At 50.2% G+C, this 22,820-nt stretch overlaps 1 protein-coding gene across 1 annotated transcript; it reads right to left on the bottom strand.

The window, feature by feature from the left end:
* Positions 1–4,412: 4,412 nt before the first annotated feature.
* Positions 4,413–22,799, bottom strand: BCL6 (BCL6 transcription repressor). The gene is made up of 10 exons (XM_059855518.1): positions 22,687–22,799; positions 14,045–14,083; positions 12,874–13,041; positions 11,570–11,791; positions 10,436–11,419; positions 9,646–9,827; positions 8,404–8,571; positions 7,199–7,329; positions 6,637–6,774; positions 4,413–5,744 (listed from the first exon to the last, which is right to left on the bottom strand). Exons 3-10 carry the CDS (start codon positions 13,032–13,034, stop codon positions 5,601–5,603), a joined length of 2,130 nt encoding a protein of 709 aa, XP_059711501.1. The 5' UTR covers positions 13,035–13,041; positions 14,045–14,083; positions 22,687–22,799; the 3' UTR covers positions 4,413–5,600.
* Positions 22,800–22,820: the final 21 nt, after the last annotated feature.

The following is a 22,820-nucleotide window of genomic DNA, read 5'->3' as shown; positions in this document are numbered from 1 at the left end:
CTAGCAACTTGCTGGAAATCTAATAGAGCAGGTTCCTGCCCCGGGAGATCCAGATGAGGGGAGAAAGGGTAGTCAGTCATTGCCAGAGTGATAATAAAAACCAAGAGCTCAATAAGGGAGAGAGCCTCTGGCTGAATGGTACCATGTACCGCTGGAATGGGGCACAGAGACAGCAGCAATGTTGAGCTTGTACGCAGACTTACAACAGCCCTGAGAGGTTTCTGTTTTTATAGTAAAACTTGGGCACAGATCCAAAAGAATTTGCCTCTCCATCAATTACAAGCCTCTGGGATTTCTGCTCCAGTAGCAAAGAAGAAAGGCAGTCAGGCTGTGGAGGTTCACAGAGCTGGAATTCTAGTACCTAATTTTTGAAATGTCTCTGTCTAAGAGCCTGAGTTGAGTTTAGGATTTCTGATGCTGCTACCTGAGATTTATTCCCAGTCTCAGCCATCTAGGATACTCCCATGGCATCCATCGGGCTGATAGCAGCTGCCTTGAAGGGAAAGGGGAAAGGGAGAGGGAAGAGAAAGGGGAAGGGAAAGACATGGTAAAGACAAGGTAAAGACCAACACAAACATGTGCAGAAACAAAGCTGAACAGGCTGACCTAAGAGTTATATACCAGGTATAGTATGGGAGTTAAATACCTGTACTACTGCAGTGGCTGACAGGAGTCAGGGCTGTGTTTGGGACCATACAAAGAGATGCTGGCCTGAGCTGTGACAAATTATTAGCGCAAGGAAAGAGATGATGAGTACAGATGGATGAGCACATAAAATCAAGAAATAATTATCTCTGCTTTATCTCTGTATATAACTCTCCTCTATTATCACCATTTCTGTTCAGCCTGGAAAAGGCTCTGGGGAGACCTTATAGCACCTTCCAGTACCTAAACAGGATTATAGAAAGTCGGCGAAGGACTTTTTACAAGGATGTGCAGGGACAGGACAAAGGGGAATGGCTTTAAACTGAAATAGGGACAATTTAGGTTAGATATAAGGAAGTCACTCTTTACTGCGAGGGTGGTGAGGAATGGGTAACCTAGAGAAGCTGAGGATGCTCCACACCTGGAAAAGCGGCATGGATGAGACTTTGAGGAAGCCGATCTTGTGGAAAGTATCCCTGTCCCCGGTTGGAATTGGATGACCTTTTAAGTCCCTTCCTACCCAAACTGCTCCATAATTCCAGGATTGCGTGCTTAAACTCCGTCTTCCACTGCCCTCTTGTGGAGACTCGGCAGAATGCAGCGGAGCGCCCCGGCCCCGGCCCCGGCCCCGGCCCCGGCCCCGGCCCCGGCCCCGGCCCCGGCCCGGGGGTCGTCCATCAGCGCTGCCAAAAGAAATAGAGCATCCCCTCCCCTCGCCCTGCTCACTCCCCTGGAGTTTGAATCCCTATTTCCATGCTGGGCCTTCCTGGCAACCAGCCATTCCATAGGCTCGGTGGTGACCTTCCCTCTGAATGCCGGCCTGTCTCTGAAGCCGGGTTTTCCAAGGGCGAACAAGCCAGCAGCACGGACACGGGCAGGGCCGGGCAGTTCAGCGCTGGTGCGTATAAAGCAGGCATAAAGCGGGTGTAGGGCAGCTCTGTGTGTGAGGGCTCCCTCGCCTCTCCAAACACCATCCGTGCCAGATGCCTGCAGGCCTGTGACCGAGCATTGCTATCACTTCAGCTGAACTGCCCGGAAAAGCCATGACATCACTGTTTAAAAAAAAAGTAAAATCCGTCAGGAGGAGGAAACCATGCTCAGGGAAAATACAGAATTTATTTTGCAAGTGCAGCTGAGCAAGTCAATAGGAAATAGAGGTCGTGGCTGCACAGCTGCTTTTCTGGGGCAAGCGGAGCTGTCAGTCCAGCCCAGCCGCTTCCAAAAGTGACAACTGCAGTAACCAGAGAGGCGGAGAGCTCAAAGGCAAGCAGGTCCTGACAGGGAGGGGACAAACCTAAATATGTCTGTCAAATGAGAGCAGTGTGTCAAAACCCTGCTGTGAGGACAGCCAGCTTTACTAAACATTAAAAACCCGCCTGAGAAAGGTAGAAAGAGAAAGCAAGTGAGGGATTAAGGTGGGAAAGCAAGATTTTGCTATTGTTAACACTAAGGCAAGGATGCATTTGTGGTCATTTTTCCACCACCCTGTGTCTAACACGAGCAAGTTGGTGAGGGCTCATGCTGGCCTCAGCCTTCAGGGTAAAAAATAGGCTCTTGCCCAGAAGGATGCTTGGGAAGACCTCACTTCATGAAATGCCTGCCCCACAGCAGGCAGGCGCTTGCTGCAGGCTGCCAGGCAGCTGTCCTGCCTGGCCAAACCAAACAGGAGGAGAGAGGCTGGCTCCAGCTCATTGCTCAGCTCTTGCCTTTTTGTGGGGTTTCTTCACATGCCAGCAGGTCTGGGCTGCTGGGAGACAAGCCAGAGGAGCTGGGGGGGATCACAAAAATATAGGATGGCTTGTGTTGGATGGGATGTTAAAGATCATCTTGTTACAACCCCCTGCCATGGCAGAGACACCTTCCACTGGTTACGGTTACTCAAGGCCTCATCCAGCCTGGCCTTAAACACTTCATGGATTTGACATCCACAGCCTCTCTGGGCAACCCGTTCCAGTGCCTCACCACCATCATGGGTAAGAATGTTCTCCTAATAGCTAATCTAAATATGCCTTCCTTCAGCTTAGGGCCATTCCCCCTTGTGCCCCCACTACATGTCCTTGTGAAAAGTCCCTCTCCAACTCTCTTGTGGGCTCCCTTTAGGTACTGTAAAGTGCTCTAAGGTCTCCCTGGAACCTTCTCCAAGCTGAACAGCACCAGTTTTCTCAGCCTATCTTCATTGAGACATGTTCCAATCCTGCAGCCAGTTTAGTGGCTCTCCTCTGGACTCATTGCAATGGGTCTTCCTTGTGCTGGGGGCCTTGCAGAGCTGGACACAGTACTCAGGGAGGGGCCTTGCAAGACCAGAGTAGAAGTTAAAAACTTTAACTTTCAGCCTGAAACAATGTGTTTATTTAGAGGCAAACAGGAAAAGGCAACTGCATTGTCTTTAGATGAGCACAAAAAGCAACAGCTCGAAGATGTTATAAGGAAGAACAGCAGACCTAAAAGCCAAGCTCACAAAGATGAGGACCAGCCACTCTATTCAGCTCAGCTGCCTGTCCAGATCCAGAGGCTATGCTAAGCAAGACAATTCTTCAGGTGAAACTTCTTTAAGAATAGCATTGCTGTTATCAGTCATCATGACCCCACTTATGGGGCCCAAAAGCATCTTCATAGCTCCTGGTCCTAAAAACATTCAGATGATGTCAGCAGTAGTTTTCTCAGCCTGCTGTGACCATCAGAAGGCCAAGTAAGAGCAGCAAGGATGCTGCAAAACAGCAAATTGGCTCCCCCTCTTCTTGGCATTTTCTTCCCATGCAAAGCTGCTTTGGTTATCTCACATCCACCTCTGTCTCATGGTGTGTTGAAAAACACATCCTTTTCTTCATCTCCAGCTCCTCCTAAGTGCAGCCCCTCCTGACCCTGCAAACTGCCAGGCCCTCCCCTTCTTGCTGGTGCTTCCAAGTCCCCCCACTGTGAATCATTTGGCAAGCCCCGAGAAAAAGTTATCCATGAATTAACTAAACTCAAAATGAAACTCAGACCCCACCCTGGGCCGTCCTGGGCTGTGGCCGGGCTCCACACCAGTGCTGGTTCCAGCCAGTCCTGTCTGTGTAATTCAGAGAAACTTTTTGCCTGAGGCTCTTTGGTTTTCTGAAACCAGCGGAGCAGCACAGAGCTCAGGGCCCGGGCACTCAGAGCTTCTCCAAGCACACCACAGCCATCCAAACACAGCAAAGCAGCTCCTCTCCCCACCAGGGCCAGCCCAGGGACTCCCTCAGGCTGGGCTGTCTCAGCTCTGGCCCAAAGCCAGCGTGCAATGGCTGGAAACAGAGATGCTCTTGGCCAGGGAGGTCCTGGATGGGGTTAGAGACCCTGCTTCCCTGAATCATCCCACAAGGCAGGCAGAACAGCAGGCCCCCCCATCCCAGGCTCTGAGAAGAGAGGAGCAGCAGGCAGTCATCTTCCCTGAGCAATTCTGGCAAGTGCACTGGATTCCAGGAAATATAAATAACTACTCAGCCATCTGGAGCTGTCCCTGGGCTGGTTAGTAAAGGTTTCTCCCAGGCTCTGCCCTGTTCCTGCTGGCTACTCGGTGCCAATGCAGAAAGCACCAAGGGGGTGGCACAGTCCCCACCAAGATCCAGAGCAAACCTGAGTCTTGCTCCTGCCAGAGAACACCCTCACTCAAGGCTGAAAGTGGCCCTGCCATCCAAGCCAAGGGCTCACACCAGGGTTCGGGATGCTCAGCCCCTTCCCCAGGCACCAGCCAGGCTTCAAGGTTCTTAAGGAGAAGGACAGGTAAGAACAGACCTCTCACTCCATCATACATCACTTTTCTTCATTTTATTCTTTTATTTGTACAGCTATATTTTACAGAACGCAGTAATGCAGTTTAGACACAGCCCAAACCCTGTCTCCCGAGATTGTTTATAACACAAGCATGTAAAATAAGACCAAAAAAAAATCCAAAACAACAACAAAAATAAAAACAAAACAACCCAAACATTCCCCCACTTAAGAGTTCCACCAAAACTCCTTTTGCAACATCAGGCTGTACCTTGAAGAAACTGAGCTCAATATAGTCCATACACTGAAAACTTCCATTGAAAAGAAAGGCACCGTGCGAAACCACATTTTACATATATACAGACTGAGAACTAGAACAAAAAAATTACACTTTATTATTATTTTAAATTCCTTCTGCAGCTTTGTTGGTTTAATACACACTTTTTTGTAAATTGTAAACCTTCACTTGCAAAAAAATACAAATACACTGATGCATTTAGACAAAATATTTTCTTACTTGTACAGATGCAATACTTTAAAATATCTCCTTAAGTGCTCTATCATAATAAAGATTCTCAGAGTGGCTTCTGCCTGCAGAGTCCAACTGAGCCTTTAATGCATTTTATATATTTTTAATATAGCTTTTTTAAAGGTCTATATATATTTATTTTATATATATATTTATATATTTATATCTATATATATTTACAACTCTGCCATAGATTCCTTCACCTTTGGTTAAAAAAGTTAAAGCCCTCTCTTTAATAGCATACTTTCTCTTTAAAAGAACACACATTTTGCATACAAAAGAAAAAAAATCTGTTCCCATAAATCAACATTACATTCCTCATCTTCAAACGGCAAAGGCTGTGAAGGTTAGACTCCAGAGTTTATCAACACTCCACTGCACAGACATTTAAAATGACTATTTTAAATTTTTTTATGTTTTATATACAGTAAGATCTGAATAATTTTATTTTTTCTTTTTGTTTCACATAACTGGGAAAAATAAAACCCGTGTATTTGTAATTTTTTTTTTAAATTTCTAATGTTTTTCCACCTATCTGTACTATGGGTTTAGAGGCACTCCATCATGTGATGAATATTTTTTCTCTCTCTTTTCTTTTTTTTTTTTTTTTCTCTTTTAAAGTGTTGCAAGTATCCTTTGGACAGCTTCTCCCCGCCATGCCGCCCAGGACGACCTCCTCGAGGGCAATCCTGTGCCTTCAGCAGGCCTTGGGGAGCTCCGGGGGCACCTCGCTGGCCGAGATGCGGTACTGCACCTTGGTGTTGGTGATGGCCCCGTGCTTCTGCCGCAGGTGGAGCCGCAGCTGGCTTTTGTGGCGGAAATGCAGGTTGCACTTCTCACACTGCGGGGCGACAGGCAAAGAGAGAGGGTGTCAAACGCCGTGGCAGGGGACACGTCCTCCCCTCAGGGCACGCTCCACCAGGGGCCCCAGGACACTGCACCCACTATACAGGCGGACGAGGGGAAAAGTGGGAACATGGTGGGAGGAGCAGCACCTGCGGGCACCCCATCCCAGGCTTTCAGCAGTATATATTGGTTTATGGGATGCACAAAGGGCAAAAAGTCCCTCAGGAGATGACTCTGGCCCTGACAGACATTGCACCAAGCTCCATATCTAGGTGATCAAACCAGCTACAGGGCTATTTCTGGAGCTGCTTTTGGCCTCTGCTGAGCTGAATGGCTCCAGGATGTTTGGATGTCAACCCCTTCTTGGATTCCCTTTTTAACAGATGGTGAAAGCCAGGAAAGCCCCAGCAAAAAGCTGGAAGCTCGCAGGGCTGCAGGCAAGGCAGAGCATATTGCTTGCTGGGTGTGGTTATCACCATCAGAGGGGAGCTCAGGCCAGGCTGTCTGCTCCTTTCGCCTATCCCCACACACCACAGGCAGCTGTAATTTAGGCCACAGCTATTTGAAGAAGTGTGACCTTCTTCCAGATGGGGTGGAAGAAAAGAGCAACTAAGATGTACCCAGCTTGGGCTGCATGTCAGTGTTTCCAACACAGCCACGCCTGAAAAAATACCACATCAGCATCAGCTAATGCCCGGGAGGGAAATGGGGCACGAGAAGCAGGGATGTGACCTTCGTGCGGGGCCTCATGGGGCTGGCAAAGGGCGTTAGGATGCTGCAACCGGCCTGTGCAAATGCCCTTGTGTCTTCACAGCCCCTCAGGCTTGGCAGCATTGTCCCCCAGCCCAAGCTGAGATTCCCCACCACCAAAAAGCAGGGCCACTCACATGATAGGGTTTCTCTCCTGTGTGGATTCGAAGGTGACTTTTGAGGGTCTGCAGGTGCCGGAAGCGTGTGCCGCAGATCTCACAGGGGTACGGCTTCTCCCCGGTGTGAATGAGCACGTGAGCACGGAGGTGGGCCACCTGCAGAGAGCAGCTCTGGGTCAGAACAGCCCCAGGGAGGATGGCATCCCACTGGGAGCAAGGGTATCCCTGTGGGAATGGGGTTCTGCCCAGACGGCTTTTTTGGTCTACTGGGTTATAGCTGGGAGTCAGGACCTTGTGTCTGAGCTCTGGTACCTCCAGTCCTTAAGACAAAATGGAGCAGAATAGCTACAACCAGCAGTCAGGCTTCCTTACTAAGCCAAACTGTCCCCCTCGGACCTCAAGATCCATATTTATCCTACAACACCATGGGAAGAGCTGCCCAAGGTAGCAAGCTGGGTCATCATCACCCTCCTCTCTGCCATGAGGCATCACCAGTCTTGGTGGTGAAGGTCTGCCAGTCTTGGGCAGAACATCCAACCATATCCCACCTCCCCAGGCAGGTCCCAGAGGCCACACGCACCTGGACAAATCTGGCCCCACAAGTCTCACACTTGTAGGGTTTCTCCCCAGAGTGGATGCGTGTGTGGGTTTTCAGGTTGGCTGGTCGGTTGAACTGTGCCCCACAGATGTTGCAGCGGTACGGCTTCTCTCCTGCAGAGCCCAAAAGAAAGGGTGAGGGATTAGCTACAGGTGTGCTCAGCACCCAGAATCCATGGTGCTCCCCAGAGTTCAGTCCTTTCAGGTGCCAGACCCCATGGCATGAAACACTAGCCCTGACTCCTGTCCCTTTTGGAGATGGCTGTGGACAAGCAGCATTGGGCAGTGTGTCTGCAGGGCAGGGTGAGCTCAGGAGGCAGATTTTCTCTTTTGGATTGGGAGCTGCAGCCTTCAGGGCAAGAGAGGAAGTCAGGCAGCTCTGCCAGCAAGGATTAACAGCATTGTTCCTCTTGACTCTGGGACACCAGCTGGCACCTACATCTCCCTAGAGCTGTCAGTAAGCACCCTTGAACACTGCCCTGGTACTTGTGTTGTCTCAGCCCTCCGGGAGCTCAGCTGAGACTGTGGGAATTTGGGTCTAATTCAGTACAGCAGCACAGAGTCATCAGCCCAGACTTCCCTTCCGCAGCTTGTGAACTGGCTGTTGACATGTTAAGCATTAAAAGCATGAAATAAAATAAGCCCTAGGTTTGTCAGCAAATGACTAAACCCTTAATATCCTATTCCTTTCTCAGCTTTCATTGTGCTGATTCACAGAGTCCATCCATTCACAGATTTTCCCATCAGCACAGTTTATGCCAAGCTAGATGTGACCTGGATTTCTAGGATGTAAAAATAAATTTCAGACTTCTCCCTAAATGTTCTTTCTACTATTTTTAATTTTTTTTTTTTTTTGCTTAAGTCTACCACAAAGTTACCTGGAGGCCACGCATTTGCTCCCAGTTATGAATTTTGCACGACACCTTTAAAAATACTGGTGCCCAGTGCTTTACAGCAAAGGAGGTTGAGTTCCACCCCTGCTGCAAGGACAGGTATCTTCCCCCATTCCCAGGTTTGGTGCTCTGCCCAAGGGCTCCCTGGCCAAGTAAAGCACCTTGCTCTTCCCATCAGGGACAGCTTGTGAGACAGAGGAGAGGATGCTGCAGCAGGCACAAACCCAGCCATAAGCACCCACGAGCTCACCAACCCACAGCCTCCCCAAAGCTGTCCCCACAGCCAGCACTTCACCTGTGTGGACGGTTTTGTGGCTGGCGAGGTTCCCCTTGTAGCGAAAGGAGGCCTGGCAGCGGTCACACTTGTAGGGCTTGTCACTGTGGACTTGCAGAGAATGTCTCTTGAGAGAGGCCTCCTCGGAGAACCGGCAGTCGCACTCATTGCAGAAGAAGGCTCCGTTCTCTGGGAGGGCAGAGAGAGGAGCAATCAGAAGGACAGTGCATGGGTCACCTTCTTGGAAGGCTATGGGATGGATTTGGGACGGAGGAGAGGGGCAGCCAGAGCAAGTGCTGGAACAAGCAGCCAAGTGTAGGTGTTTACATTCAGTTGTGCTTGCATTGTGCTGCTACCTCCTGGCCTTGTGCACACAGTAACAACATGCATGGCTTGAGAGCAAAGTCACCATGAGCTCTAGTTTAGAGCTTTCTCTCTCCTTTAGTGACACACAGGCTGCTTTCAGCCTGTAAGCTGGACAACTTCAAGAGAGGTTCATGAAAGCACTCAAGAGATCAGGCATCCTCTGAAGGATGCTCAGCTCTGGAGCAATTCCTGCACCTTCAGAGGTCTTTTAACCTTTACAGGTACAGAGGTCTGCCTTGAGCTTGGGAAGATGATCATCAACCAAATCACAAGGCAGGCTCCCCCAGTAGGAGGATGCCCAACTCTTAAATGTTGTGTTGAGGCTCCCTCCTTGGATCTCTGCCCACACTACAGGTGGCAATGCTGCATTCCCGCTCCCTGATCTACAGGCAGATGAGTGCACAGATACCTGTCTTTGGACTTGTGGGGTTTTGTAACAAGATTGCAAGCCTCATTATCTGCTCTTCCCCAGATGTGCACACTGGGCTCCCTGATAATAAAGATATCATGACGGATGCATGAGACATGCCAGCTTGCCCAATCCCCATTACGGGTCATTACATCTGTCAGGCTCATTCTCCTGTGGTTCTGGTGGGGTGGGGTGCACTTGTTTCCTGTCCTTATCTGCCAGGTTTGCAGCAGGTGACTACCTCCCTGCACAAGGTATCTGGATGGTGTTGGGGAATGGGCGGAAGGCAGTAATTCCCATATGCGTGTGTCCCTCATATGCATGCACACAGCTGTTAAGAGGGGGCCATAAAGCACTGTGGGATCCACCAGCATCTGGGACAGGCCTGACTGTGTGTTTGATCACAGGGCACTCAGTGATGGGTCACTACACTGCACAGCCCCCCCCCACTGCTGTTTGAAAAAGACGACCGAGGATGCAAGACTCACCGCAGCTGGAGTCAGAGTATTCAGACTGGGTTTCCCCCATCTCTTCTCCAAAGTTTGAGCCAGGGGTATGAAGGCACATCTCAGTATGTTGTGGGGACTGGCAGCCACAGGAGCTGCACTTCGATGAATGCATGTACAGTGGGGACTGCCCTTCGCTGCTCCGAGGGGACCCATCCCGGGACCTATGGAAGGAGAGGAACGTACACAGCTGTGAGATGGCCCGTGCTGTGCTCGAGATACCAAGGGTGTTTGCACCCCTCCCAACACAAGGGACAGCCATGTTTTATGGGGACATCTTTGTGGTGAGCTGCACAGCATAGCCCTGATCAACAACAGATCCTTAAGCTTCAAACCTTCAGATGTCCATCACCAAATGACATCATATGTCTTTAGGAACATCCAGGTCCAGAAGATAGCATATTGTTCCCTGATACTTTGGCTATTCCAATGCTTACAGCCAACAAAAAACTTGAGGCATAGGGAGTCTGGTGGAAACACAGGCTAGGCAAACCCAGGCTCCAGAAATCATCCAGAGTTGCCAAAGTTACCCAGGGATTCACAACCCAACATTCCCAGCTCCTTTGCCAGCCCTGGCTGGCACCACTACAGTGGGGATGGTGGCACTCAATGTCACTGGCAGCCCTCCACCAAAAGCAGGGGATTCCATCTGCTCATGACTGGACTTCCCAGCCCAATGCTACAGATATTTCACACTTCCAAACCCTCACCAACAATGCAGGAAGTCCTGTTTCTCAGAGGGGAGGGGCATGGGGGGTAGAAATCTTCTCACCTGTTAACAATATTGTTGAGTCTGCTCGCTTGTGGGATTGTAGAGTCTTCACCATTCACGCTTATCTTGGTGGGGGATTGCACATTGAGATGCTCCGGCTCCATGGACTGCTGGCAAGTGGACATGGGCACATAGGTGCGAGGAGAGAGGGTTCCCATCTCATTCTGGTCAGCGCTGTCTTGCTTGGTGTTCTGGTTGAGAGAGTTGAGGACAATGAACTTGTACTTCTTCCAGTTGCAGGCTTTGGGGTCTGTGGGGCTTTTGGTGAAGAGGGAGCTGGAGTTCTGGCTGATACGGGCATTCTTGCTGCTGCTGGACTCAGTTGGTGAGTTGGGCTGGCAGTCTGACTTCTGTGGGCTCTGAGGGCTGATGAGCCCCTTGCGGTCCAGGGGTGTGTTGGTGGGCTCAAAGTGCTGGCTGATCTCGTCCTCTGAAGAGGTCCGCTCCTCCTCTTTGGCCACTTTATCACAGGGGAAGTAGGGATTGTTCCGGACTGAAGGGATGACAGGTTTGGGCCCAGAAGCCACGCTGTAGTGCATGTCACCCCTGGCTTCTTCAGCAGCACCTTCTTTTGGAGCATAGATGGTAGCGTGGCACATGTTGGCAGAGATGTCGGTAATGGTTCTCACGTACTCAGTGGGGATTGTCCTGGAGCTGTCGCACGGCAGGATCCTCTCCTTGGGGAAGGCACCTGCCCTTGAGAGTTCAGAGAGAGGCATCCTCATCTCCCGCAACTCATCATCCACCAGGAAGCTATTTAGAGGGAGAGGGCTGTATCCATGGTAGGAAATGGGGGATCCAGACAAACTGTTGATCAAGCCAGGTGCAAAGGCCCTCCCATTGCAGAGGGACCCGTTTTGAAGAGGCATGCTGTTCTCTGAGACATCTCTGCTCCGATAAGCCATCACCTCTGGGTGGCCCAGCATCCGTCCAGCCAAAAACTCTTCCCTTGGGGTCTTCACAGCAGACACCATCTCTGCTTCACTGGAATAGGGAAAACAAAGTAGTTGTTTAGGAGGGAGACAAAGTCATTTTCAGCTGTTAAAGATATATTTGCAGATAGTTTGTCAGTTCCTCCCCGGCCCACCCAAACACACAGTTCCCAGCTCTTCAAAGCTCACCAACTGCACTCACCTAGACTTGACAAACCTTCGGCAGGTGTCAACCACGTGCTCCATCTGCAGGTAGAGTGCTGTGGCCATCACAGCCATGATATTGTTCTCCCTCAAGTTCAGGCGGGAGGTGTACATGAAGTCCAAGAGGATGCAAAACCCCTCAGGGTTAATTTCAGGATCCAGGTTGATAACATTCAAGTTGCACTTGAGCTGGTCAGTGAAGATGCTGTAGAAGAGGCCACTACAGAGGGGAGACAGTAGAGAGGACCAGTGTTATGACAATTCAAAGGAAGAAAAGGAGAATTTGTACGAAATCTCTGAGTACAGAGGGGGTTTGTGAATGGGAGGAGAGGAGGAGAAGGAGGCAATTACTGAATTCCCTGAGCTTCACCCTTATTATCAGGCTTGGTTTCTCAGCTTAGTAAGCGTCTTCTGCACTGCACTTTTCCCAACTGGAACAGCCTGCTTTTAGGTCTCACCTGATCATCAACTCCCTACAGCCTCCATTTAGTAATTCCCCAGCTTTTTTGGTTTTTTTCCATTGTTGTTCTTACCACCATCCCCCTTCCACTATGACTCATTTCTTTCAGACGCCTCTTGGGGCATCCACACAGTTTTAAACCAGAAAAGTAAAAAAAGGAGAAATGTTGGCAAAACATTTTTCAGACATTTTAATAGTCAAAGCTTGGCTTTTTGAAATCTTTACCCCATGTCAGCAAGAGAACCTGAAAGGCATTTGCTGTAATTCAACTGAGCAATGGTGGGATATTAATCAGCATTCATTGGGAAGCAAATCCAGCAATCTTAGGAGCTGGAAAGGGATTTTAGACCCTATGAGGCTTTAAAAATAAAATAATATAAAAATAAAAAAATTAATCAACTAAGATGGGTGCAGCCAGCAGTCTGGGAGCCAGAGAGGAATAGCTCTAAAAATAGCAGTGGCAGGGGACACCTCGGTCACAGAAGACTCCCTCACCCCAGTGAACATCCAGCCCTCCCTCTCCTCTCCTATCCTGTCCCTGTGGCACATTTGTGCTTTGCCTTCAGGGATGTGCCTCACAGCTGCTGTGCTCCTGCTGGTCTCCATGGGCTGTGTGTGGGCAGATGTGGGTACACAAGAAGAGAGGTGAGGGCAGCACACTGGAGGGAAGCGGTCTCAGCTCTAATCCCATTACAGGTACAAATTTCTTGGCGGCCCCTTTCAGTTCTGTTTCTCTTGGATTCCCTGTGAATCCCACGAGCCCCCACAGGACTGCAGCAGTGCTTCTGGAGGCCAAAGGCTGAGGAAGCAAGGAGGGAGCCAGGGAAGAAGCCTGTTCTCACCTGCAGGCCATCAGAACTGTTTTGTGGGCTCTAAACTGCTCCCGGTTCACGATGATGACAACATCGGTCAAGATGTCCCGGCTTCTAAGGCGGTTGAGATTGAGGAGGACGTCGCTCGCGTGGCGGGTGAACTGGATGCAGCTGTCTGCCGGCGAGGCCATCTTGAGTCTGGGAGACAGAAGCATCAGAGGAAGATGAGAATGGAGAACAACCAGGCAAGTATCTTAAACTCAGGGAAGAGATGGCTGCTGCTCTGGGACATGCTCAGATGGCCAGTTGCTCCTGGTAGGGGCAGTACCAGCTCCTTGGTCCCAAGGCAAACAGTGCTGCACCACACCAAGCTTTTGCCAGGCTGCCTAGTGAGGTCCCTGGTCTCCCAATAGTGAGATCTGGCACGTCTCATCAAGCTGGTGGGTGAAGGCAATCAGACCCTCCTGATGATTAGCCAACCATCTCCTCTTTCTCCCTGCCTCACCCATGGCAGCCCCACCCCAGTCCACTCCACCCACTCAGGTTCATCTCCATAATGTTTCCAACATTAGAAGCTTCTAGCCTTCCAAACTCCCTCAGGAGCCATCCTCCTCACCTGTGTGATGTCTGGCTGGAAATCCAGCCACAGGAATCAAAACAAGCCTTAAGGTCCCAACTGAAGTTGAATGATTTCATCATGTGGAAAATGCAGCCCACAGTGGAATACCAGCCCTCACCCAGGAAACTACTTTCCTGCTCCCAGGTGGTGGTCACTCTGGAGAAGACCTGTCCACAGTTTCCCAATTAACTGGTGAGGAGTAGAACTCATCTAACCTGCTGGGCTGCTACCCACACCATGGCTCATGAGCAAGCTTTGGGTTAGTCGAGGAATATGAAGCCTTCTCCCAACACAACACCTGCTGACACATCTAGGAGGTGTCCTCCCAAGCAGCGCCCAGGATGGCCCGTGTCTCCCTGAAGTTTGGGCTGGAATGTGCATCTTTGGTGTTAAAATTCTTTGATGATCAACCCCTTCCCATAATCCTGACTCCTCCTTCCCCAGTGGCACATGAAGGTATAGTAGTTTCTACAGAGCAGCTGCTCTCCCAAAAACAAATTCCAGCTGGGTCTAATGAAACATTGCATTAAGGAAAGAGGGAGACAGATTAAGAGGGAAAACACAAAATTTAAATTTACATACCCAATGCCTCAATTCACAGTCCAAAAGTTTCTTTCAAACCTACAAATAAATCACAAGAAAACAAACACCACATTAGCTGGTAATTATGAATTGGCATGGCAGGTCACAAGGCTGCTATTTCGCTCAAGTATCAGTTGGATAAAAGCTAGAGATAACAAACCTTCTACTCTCCAGTAAGGTTAACATTTGTTTCTTCCGGTACAGTACGTTCTTATCACAATCACAGGCTTTGAGAATCCAATCATAGCTTCTTCCACACCCTCCAGCCCAAACCATGGGCGGATGCCAAGGAGATTTTCATTTCCATGACTCAGGAACTTAAAGGCAGGTGGGGAAAGGAAGTCAAGCGAGAATTTTCTCACCACTTCTTTGGGAGATAACTCTTCCCCTGCCAAAACTGAATTCCTGTCCAGTGCCACATTCAAGCCATGCCATACTCCCAGCACCTTGTTAACAGGTATGACACACAAACATCTGCTGCCACTCTCCTACGAAACCCACATGTTCCAACCATTGGTGAAAACGCCCTGGAATGGGATTGCTCAACAGATTTGGGAGGATATAGGTGTCAAGTACACATGTGACTTGGCAAGGACTGCATAGGAAGCCAGTGGTGGAGACAATAAGGATGCAGAACAAATGTCCCTTCCTCTTGCTGCTGCCAAAGCCTTCCCTTAAACCACAAGCTTTGTCTCCAGGCACTGGCTTCACCGAGCAATGTAGCTGGGACAGAACAGCAAGGAAACCCAGGAGTTAATTGCCTGGCAGAACTCATACTAATCCTCCAAAATTTACTTAAACCAAACCAAATTGACTTGGCACCAATGCAGGAAGAATGTCCTCAGAGAGTTGCCTCAGCAGGTAGAAGCACAATAAATAAGTGAGCTAACAAACCCCAAGACCTTCATCACACCATTTTGAGGACCAAGCCCTAGACTGTTAAGACTGCAGGAAGCCCAATAATCCCTGTGAGACAAGGGATTGTCAAGTGCTGCCTCCCCTCTTCCTTGCAGAAGATGTGCAGGACTGGAGCCCAAGCTCCCCTCCCATCCCCAGAGCCGCTGGGATGAAGAGATGAGATTTAAGGCAAGGTATCACACACAAAACCCAGAGGATGTCTTACAGCTTTATTCCAGCCATCAAACACAAATCTTCAGAGCCACTCTGAGCCCGGCCAGCTTAAAACTTTATGCACATACAAAAAGTGACTCATTTCCCAAATACTGCAGACTCTGACCTTTCTGTGCATGCTCACTGCCAGCCACTCTCTATTGGCAATTGCAAGCCAAGGGACTCACAGTGTTCTGCAAGGAGCCCAACGCACATCCCTGTGCCCACATGAGCAGATGTGTGTGCTTGGGGCAGCTGGCTGGCACCCCAACCTCAGCCACAGTGGCAGACAGACTCTGCCAGGCTCTGGGGAGTCACCTCAGTGTCACAGAGGTGAGAAGCTGACCCACTTGTAAACCAGCGAAGTTACAAACAGCCAGATGAACTCTGTACCCCAGAGCATCATGTGAGAAGCTGCTGCTGTCGCCAAATCCCCTCATCCACAGTGAGAGCACAGCACTGCCAGGGAGACACCCAGCTTCTCTCCCAGAGCTGGACCCCAGCACAGCCCCCTCCCCACCCTTCCAAATTATCCTTCCCAGCACAGTGCTGCTGCAACGTCCACAGCCCCAAGAGCTGGGCAGGTGCATCCCAAGCAGCTCCTGGCTGCATGATGTGGGCATGCAAAGGGAAAGGGACTTTCCTTCCTCTTGCTGTGCTGAGCTGGGTTAACCCTGCCCCTTCCAGTCCTCACACAGCACTGTACCCCAGCACGGGAGGATACTCAGACCAGAGAGAACAGGATAGCAAACAAGGACCAGAGACCATTGATGGGGAGCAGAAAAAACCACTGCAGCCAAGCATGGTCTTCGCCATCTAAACCCCCCCTCAAATCCCATGAGGGTCCTCCAGGCTCAGCTGGGGCCAAAGCATCATCCCACACCCCACACCCCCCTCCAGTTTTCCTGACCAGTACCTTGCAGGTGTGGGCTCTCTGGCAGTGCTCGAGGCTGTGTGCCAGGGCAGGCTGTGCCCATAGAGGAAGGTCTGGAATGGGCACAGGGCCCATTTTGGGGGTGGCCACACGGGACAGTCACTGCTGTTGCCTTCCAGGAAGGCAATGGGTCTGCCCCAGCGGTTCAGGGAACAGCCCTTCCCTGCCGGCACCTCCCCGAGAAAACCCATTCCTGGAAAGGAGCCCAGAGCTGGCCCTGCCTTCCCTGCAGCTCTGTGAGCACAGGGAAGGTGTACCTTCGTGTGGGGGAACCTCTTTCAGCTCAACCCCAGGCAAAGGGGAGACCCTCTTTGCTCAATTACCCTATGGCAGAGGGGAGAACCAGGGACTTCCAATCCATTTTTCTGCCATGCCTCTCTATTGATCTACTCTCCCAGTTAGAGGAAATCCCTCTTCACTCATCCTCCTCCCACTCTGTGCACAGGGGGGAACTCCTTGCTCCCCTATCCTTCATTGCATGGTGATACCCCGTGGTCTTAGCCCTTCTCCCACCCCCGATCGCATAGGCAGGGGAGGAGGGCATCAAACACTCCCCCTCCCTGGGCCCCAATCTCCTACCCCTCCAGAGCCTGCAGCGCCGACTCACTCACATCACCTTAGAGGGGTGACTGGGTGAAGTCTTCCTTCCCCACAGCCTCATCCCACACAGTGTTCTGAAACTGCCCGCCCAGGGGAAGCTCCATCCTGCCCTCCTCCTCCCCAGTCCCTGCACCCTGCAGGGTCCCAGCCCCATGGGAACATCCCCGCTGCCTGCCAGGGCATGCTGCCAGTTGCCTCTCCACCCTGCCAAGGAATGCCTGGTTTCTCCTGAACAGGGATCAGGGGGACAACCAAGAAAATGAGGTGGGGTGTGGGTGACTGCCCCAGCAAAGCCACGGGTGGCTGCCACGGTGAAGAAGATGCTTTTGGCTGTGGGTGTGTGAGTGCCCAGCTCAGCTTTCTGATACCACGCAATCCAGGCGTACTAAGTGTCCTTTAGTTGTCACAGCAGTTTTATTAGTTTAGTAGCTTGTGGTTAGTGTCTAGGCCAAAACGTGGCTGGGTTAATAATAACCCAAGAAGAGACTGAGAGAAGTCCACAGCGTCAGCACAGATCAAAAGCAGCATCACCAGCGCAAGCCCTGTCGTATTTTCCACTGTACCCTTCCGTGAGCGGATCGCACTCGCTCTATCGAGCGGTCTCAATCTGATCCAATTTCCTGCCAGCAAACAAATGTTTCTAGGAAATGCAATGCATTATCTGGACGGGTTTATTATCAGCATTTGGAACCAGGAAAACTGCATATTTTCTCGAGCGCCGCAGGGAACTTTATAGTTCATACTTCAAAAGAGGGTTTAAAGGATTGCCCTTGAAAGCTGGCCCAGCTCAAGTCTCACATTGTTTTGGTCTTTGCAGAAGAAAATGCAGAGGAGGGAGGGGGTAAGCACACTAAAACTGCCTCCAATGTTTTCCTGCTAAAGAGGACTCCCCTGCCCTCTACAGAGCCAAGCTCTGGCTGTGAGGCAGAGGCAGTGCGTGCCCTTGGGAAGCAAGGAGTCGAGCCTTCCTCAGCATTTCAAACGACCCCAAGCAATCTGGCACATTAATTTTTCAAGGGAAGGCAGGAACCATGTGTCCTGGCTGAAATCTAGGGAGCTACTCCAGAGAACAGAAGATGGACTCCGTACCCTGCCAACACTGTGCCCTGCACTGAGATGCTGACCCGACAGCTCCAGTATGTAGCTGGAGCCGGGTGTCCCCAGCAGCTGAGCTGGGTCCCTGGCCCTGCTGGGCTCCAAGGACCTACCCTGCTCCTACCCTGCTCTGGGACAGAAAATTATCAGCTGGCACCTGATCCTCCCTGACTCTGTACTCCTGGGGCTGAGGGTGGCACAGCTCCTCCTGGCAGCAAGGAACTGCTCTGGCATCCCGCCTGGATGGGATGAGACACATGCACAGTTTGGGGTGCCTTGGCCAGGGAGAGATACCCCCTTGCCCCTATATTTAGCCAAACAGATTTAAGGAGGTGAATTTCAAAGAGTATCTAGTCCTACAGGACACCTTCTTCAGGAGCCATTCAGAGCCCCCTGTCTTGCAGTGCGCTTGTCTCAAGCTCTCTCCTCCATAAAAAGGGGTCCCACATTCCCCATGGGTACCCAGCATACAGCCCAAAGGCAGCAAGTGACCAGGAGAAAGGGGAAAGGAAAACAATATAGATCAAAAACTTCCTGCCCCTCTCCCAAATGCCCCTAGTTCTGTCTCTGGTTCAGATGGGACGCTCCACTGAGATTACTGGGGTTTTAAAGCAGTTCTAAAGACCAGTCACTTGCTCCAATTTAGGGGTGTGTGTCTTTTGGCTGCCAGCATCCTGCAGTGATGCTAACACATACAATCTAGCTTGGATTTTAAAAAGAAAAAAAGAAAAAAAAGGAAAAAGGAGGACTACATTTGCAGTCTAAATTTGCAGTCTGAAGGAGCTCACTGGTCAGATGCTGACTTTTGGATACTGATCTAACCAAACTGCAAACTGTGAACTCCTGAGGTTTGCCAATGCCTGCTGTAAACATGGAAACCAAGTGTCACTTTTTGCCAAACAGAAGAATGGTTTAAAAATAGATCTAGAGAAGAATACAGGCACTTGGCATACAGGCTCCCGTTTATAGACTCCCAGGCTACTATAAAATGGAGCAAGAGGTTATGAGCACACAAGCAACCTTCCACCAAATTTAGATTTTACCAACTTCTCAGAAAAATGAAAACAACATTTCAGGCTCCAGCTGAACCAGTAAAAGCTCTCTGAGTGAAGTTCCCAGCCCAGGTATTACAGAATGCAGACTAAACCAGGCATGAAGCAGTTCTTCAACCTTAACATCATAAATATATGAAGGTACATAAATTGCACACTGAGAAATGCATCTACTGATTAGAGCTTAATTTTATTCATCTATAGACTTTGAAAAAAGGTTTTATTTTTCATGGAAAAATAAAGTGAGAGGACAGTCCTACCACATAGGACTGGCACACAAAGTTCTACCACCTGTATTTGTATGGGGTTTTGAGGATAACATTACTGTTTACTAAGAAAAAAAATGTGCTCCAAATCCAAATACTATTCCTACAAATTCATATTGGCCTGCTGCAGTTCGACACTGAGAGTTTTCCCAGCCCAAGGAAAAAAAAAAGAAAACAGAAAAAAAGCATGGCTTTACAATATATCCTAAATTAGGCAAAAATTCAAGGGCAGATTAACACCACAACTCGGAAAGATTTTCACATGTGATTTCATGACCAGACCCAAAGAGAACTCCATATGGAAATGTCAGTGACTTTAATAAGCACTCGGTTGTTTCCAATTAGGCTCCTTAAGTAAGTTCAGTGGCATCCAGAGTTTCCTCTGCCACCTTCCTCCAAGCTGGCAAGCATTTTTTTTTCTTTTTTTAACGAGCAGTTAATAAACATGTTCCCACTCTCCCGAGGCTGGCGGGCTCGCCAGCCCCGCGCGGAGCGGCGGGAGGTGACACTAGATGGCACCAGTTCGCTTTGCTGCAGGAGCAATTTTTCCCCTTGGAAAATAAAACACCCCAACCAAACCTGGAAAACATATAATTTTGTCGATGTAATTCTGTTTCTCTTAAAACGCATCTGAGCAACATTATTTTTATGAGCTTTTCCAGCCTTGTTTTGAAAAACTTAATGTTTCTGTTAGGTTTATTTTTGTACCATCCAACAGCCGGCTGAATCCTCCCTGCACTGCAAACAGGGATGTCTAAAAAGTGTCACAAAGCCTTTTGACAGATTTTTTTTTTTTTGCTTTGTTTTTGGGGTGGGATTAGTAAGAATCACTTCTCATTCCAACTTCTTCCTTCGCAATAATAACTAACCAGTTAACCTCCACTTCCTCTCCCAATATTGACTCAGACAGAACTGAGGGGGATTGGAAATTGGAATTGAAATGCATCTCAAGAGATCTTTGATCTGTTTTGCCAATCAAAATTGAACACCAAGAGATGAACTCTTTTCTTACTGGAACAAAATAATAATCCATTCTTCTGGAAAATTTCTAGATACCCTTTGAATATTTTAATGGCTTGATGATATGTTTCATGGGGCAAAACGTTTGCCATCAATAATGCAAGTTTTTAAACCAGCAATCCTACCCTTAAGAGAAAATAAAATCTTTGGTTCTCCTTCTCTGTACATATATAAAGAGAGGATTCCCTTAAAATATTTTTAGAGCAATTTTTGAACTGTAACCCACTCAAGGACCGGAGGAAGGAGCCTGCATTTGCTCCTAAAGCTCTTATCCTTTAAATTCTTGAAACAGTATGGCAAATAATAATTTTTAAAGCATTTAAACGCTCGGGAGAGGAATCAATAAGATTCCCAGATCGAATAAGGGTCAGATCCCAAACCCGGCCCTGCTGACACTTCCATTGGCACAAGTAGCAATTTGGCCCAAGACAGAGATGTCGGACCAACGTAGCAGCTTCTCACTGAGCCTCAGTCGTCTGTCCCCAGCCTCCCTTCGCACTGATCCCGCGCCTTCTGAAGTCAGTGGAAAAAACTAACCTGGGATGGGTTTGTTTTTGTTGATTTTGACTCATGATTTTAAGCCCAGATTTGCCTTTTCCCTGGAAATGCAACAGGGGGGTTAAAGGCAGCTTTTTAGGCACATCTGAGAGGCTGCCGCGGATTTTTCTAAGCAAATGCCTTGCTTTCTGTTTCCCTCCTTCCCAAGAGGCGATTTCATAACATTTCATATTGTGACTTTGCAAACTACAGGCGGGGGGAACAGCGGGGGGTGGGGGGGGGGGGGGGCGGCCGGGAGAGGTCGCTGCCGTCCGACCACGAAAGTTTTCATAACAAAGTTGGGCTTTTTCGGTTTTGTTTTGCCTTTTATTTTTAAAGGGGGGGAGGGGGAGGTTAAAAAAAAATAAAAAAAAAAAATATGCGCCCACAAGATCACGCACCTAATAAAAACCATTAAAAAACCCCAACAAACCAAAACAAACAGCGCTCTGTCTTCCCCGCCCGCTCTCGGCGGTTTCGGGGCCGCAGCGGCGCTGGGGTTGCGCGGCTCCCCGCGGCCGTTCGCTCCAGGAATAGCGTGTGGCCGGGGGCCAGCCCCGCGGCTGCCGGCGGCAGATTTACGAGCGCCTGTCCCCGCGCCAAGTCCGCCGCGGTAGTAAACACAGGGGAAGGGCTGCGCTGGGGGCAGCGGGGGGCTCCGCACGCATCGCGCCCCGGACCCCGTCCCTCGCATCCCTCGCACGGCTGCTCTCCGCTTCCCCCCGCCCGCCGCCTTCCTCCCTCCCCCGGCGAGGGACGCCCGCTCCTCCCCACGGGTGTTGTTGTTGTTATTATTATTATTATTTTCAGCCCTGCGTGTGATACGCAGAGTCGCTTCATACACTTTTGCCCCTTCGCGAATTTTGCATCGCGGTTGGGTTCCCGGCCGGCAACCGCCCCGCACGCACCGTCGAAGCGAGCGCGGTCCCCGCCGCGCCGGACCGGCGCTCCGCAGTGCTCCGGGGCCGGCGGCCGGCGGCGGCCGAGCCTCCCCGCGGGCTCCCCCCTTCCCCGGGCAGGGAAATGCCGCAAGTCTTCTCCATCACCGCCCGCTCTTAGCCCGGGGCTTGACAGATCACGGCGCAGCCCCGCCACAGGTTGCAAAACGCACCGGCCCTTTCGCGGTTGCGCCGGGGATAGAATAACAATAAAAATGCTTTAATAACAGAAACAGAGAGAAATGGGGGCTGGCGCGGAAAGGCCGGTGCCCGGTGCTGCCGAGCCCCCGCGCCGCCGCCAGCCCCGCTCCGCGGCGGCTTCGTGCGGCGGCGAAACGACAACAGCGACACAACACGCACACACCAAAAAAAAAAAAAAAAAAGAAAAAAAAAAAAAGAAAAAAAAGAGAAAAAATAAAAATAATAAAAAAAAGGGCAAAGAAAAATAACACACCCCGACCGAAAGATTCAGCCATTGAGAGCGGACCCCGAGTCACGCCACAAGCCCGGCGGCCGCCTGCGCTCGCCGCCGTCCTGCGCCCGCGGAGCGGCTGCAGGTGCAGAGAGGAGCCGCCGCCGTCCCCCCCGTCCCCACCCGGCCGTCACGCGTGCGGGAAAGCCAATAATCCCAGATAACCGATAATCCCCGGGAGAGGACGGCGAGGGGAGACACTCCCACCCACCCCGCTCCCCTCCCCTTATACACGCTCCCAGCGTTGAAGACATGCAGGCACCCCAATTTCCCTATTTTTTCTCGCCTGACAGCGGGAAAGGGAAAAGGGAGGGATGTGTATGTGAAATAAATAAATAAATAAAGCAGGAAAAAAATTAAATTGAGATGATAATAATAATAGTATTAAAAAAAAAAATAAAGGGCACCTGCAGCGGGAAAGGGGGGGGGGGGAAGGAATGAGGAGGGAGAGGAAAAAAAAATGGGTAGAAATATATAGAGGCGGCTCCGCGCCAAGCGTCGGAGCGGGGCAGGGAGGGAAAGAGGAGGGAAAAAAAATGGAGAGAAAAAAAAAAAAAAAAAAAGCGAGCGAGAGAATTAAAGGGTAAAATCGGCCGCGGCAATAGAAGCAGCAATCACCTGGTCTCCGGGCTTTCCTAGAAACTCCTTGCATCACCACTTCTAAGAACCCCAGTTCTAAGAATCAACAGAGCCCAATTCTCGGAATTTGAGCTGCGGACTCTACCATCGCGCTCGGCATGGGGAGGGCCACG

This window comes from Haemorhous mexicanus, chromosome 10, assembly GCF_027477595.1.
Source record: "Haemorhous mexicanus isolate bHaeMex1 chromosome 10, bHaeMex1.pri, whole genome shotgun sequence".
Lineage (NCBI taxonomy): Eukaryota > Metazoa > Chordata > Aves > Passeriformes > Fringillidae > Haemorhous > Haemorhous mexicanus.
Note: the sequence above shows the minus strand (reverse complement) of the source record. Positions and strands in the feature narration are given on the sequence as shown.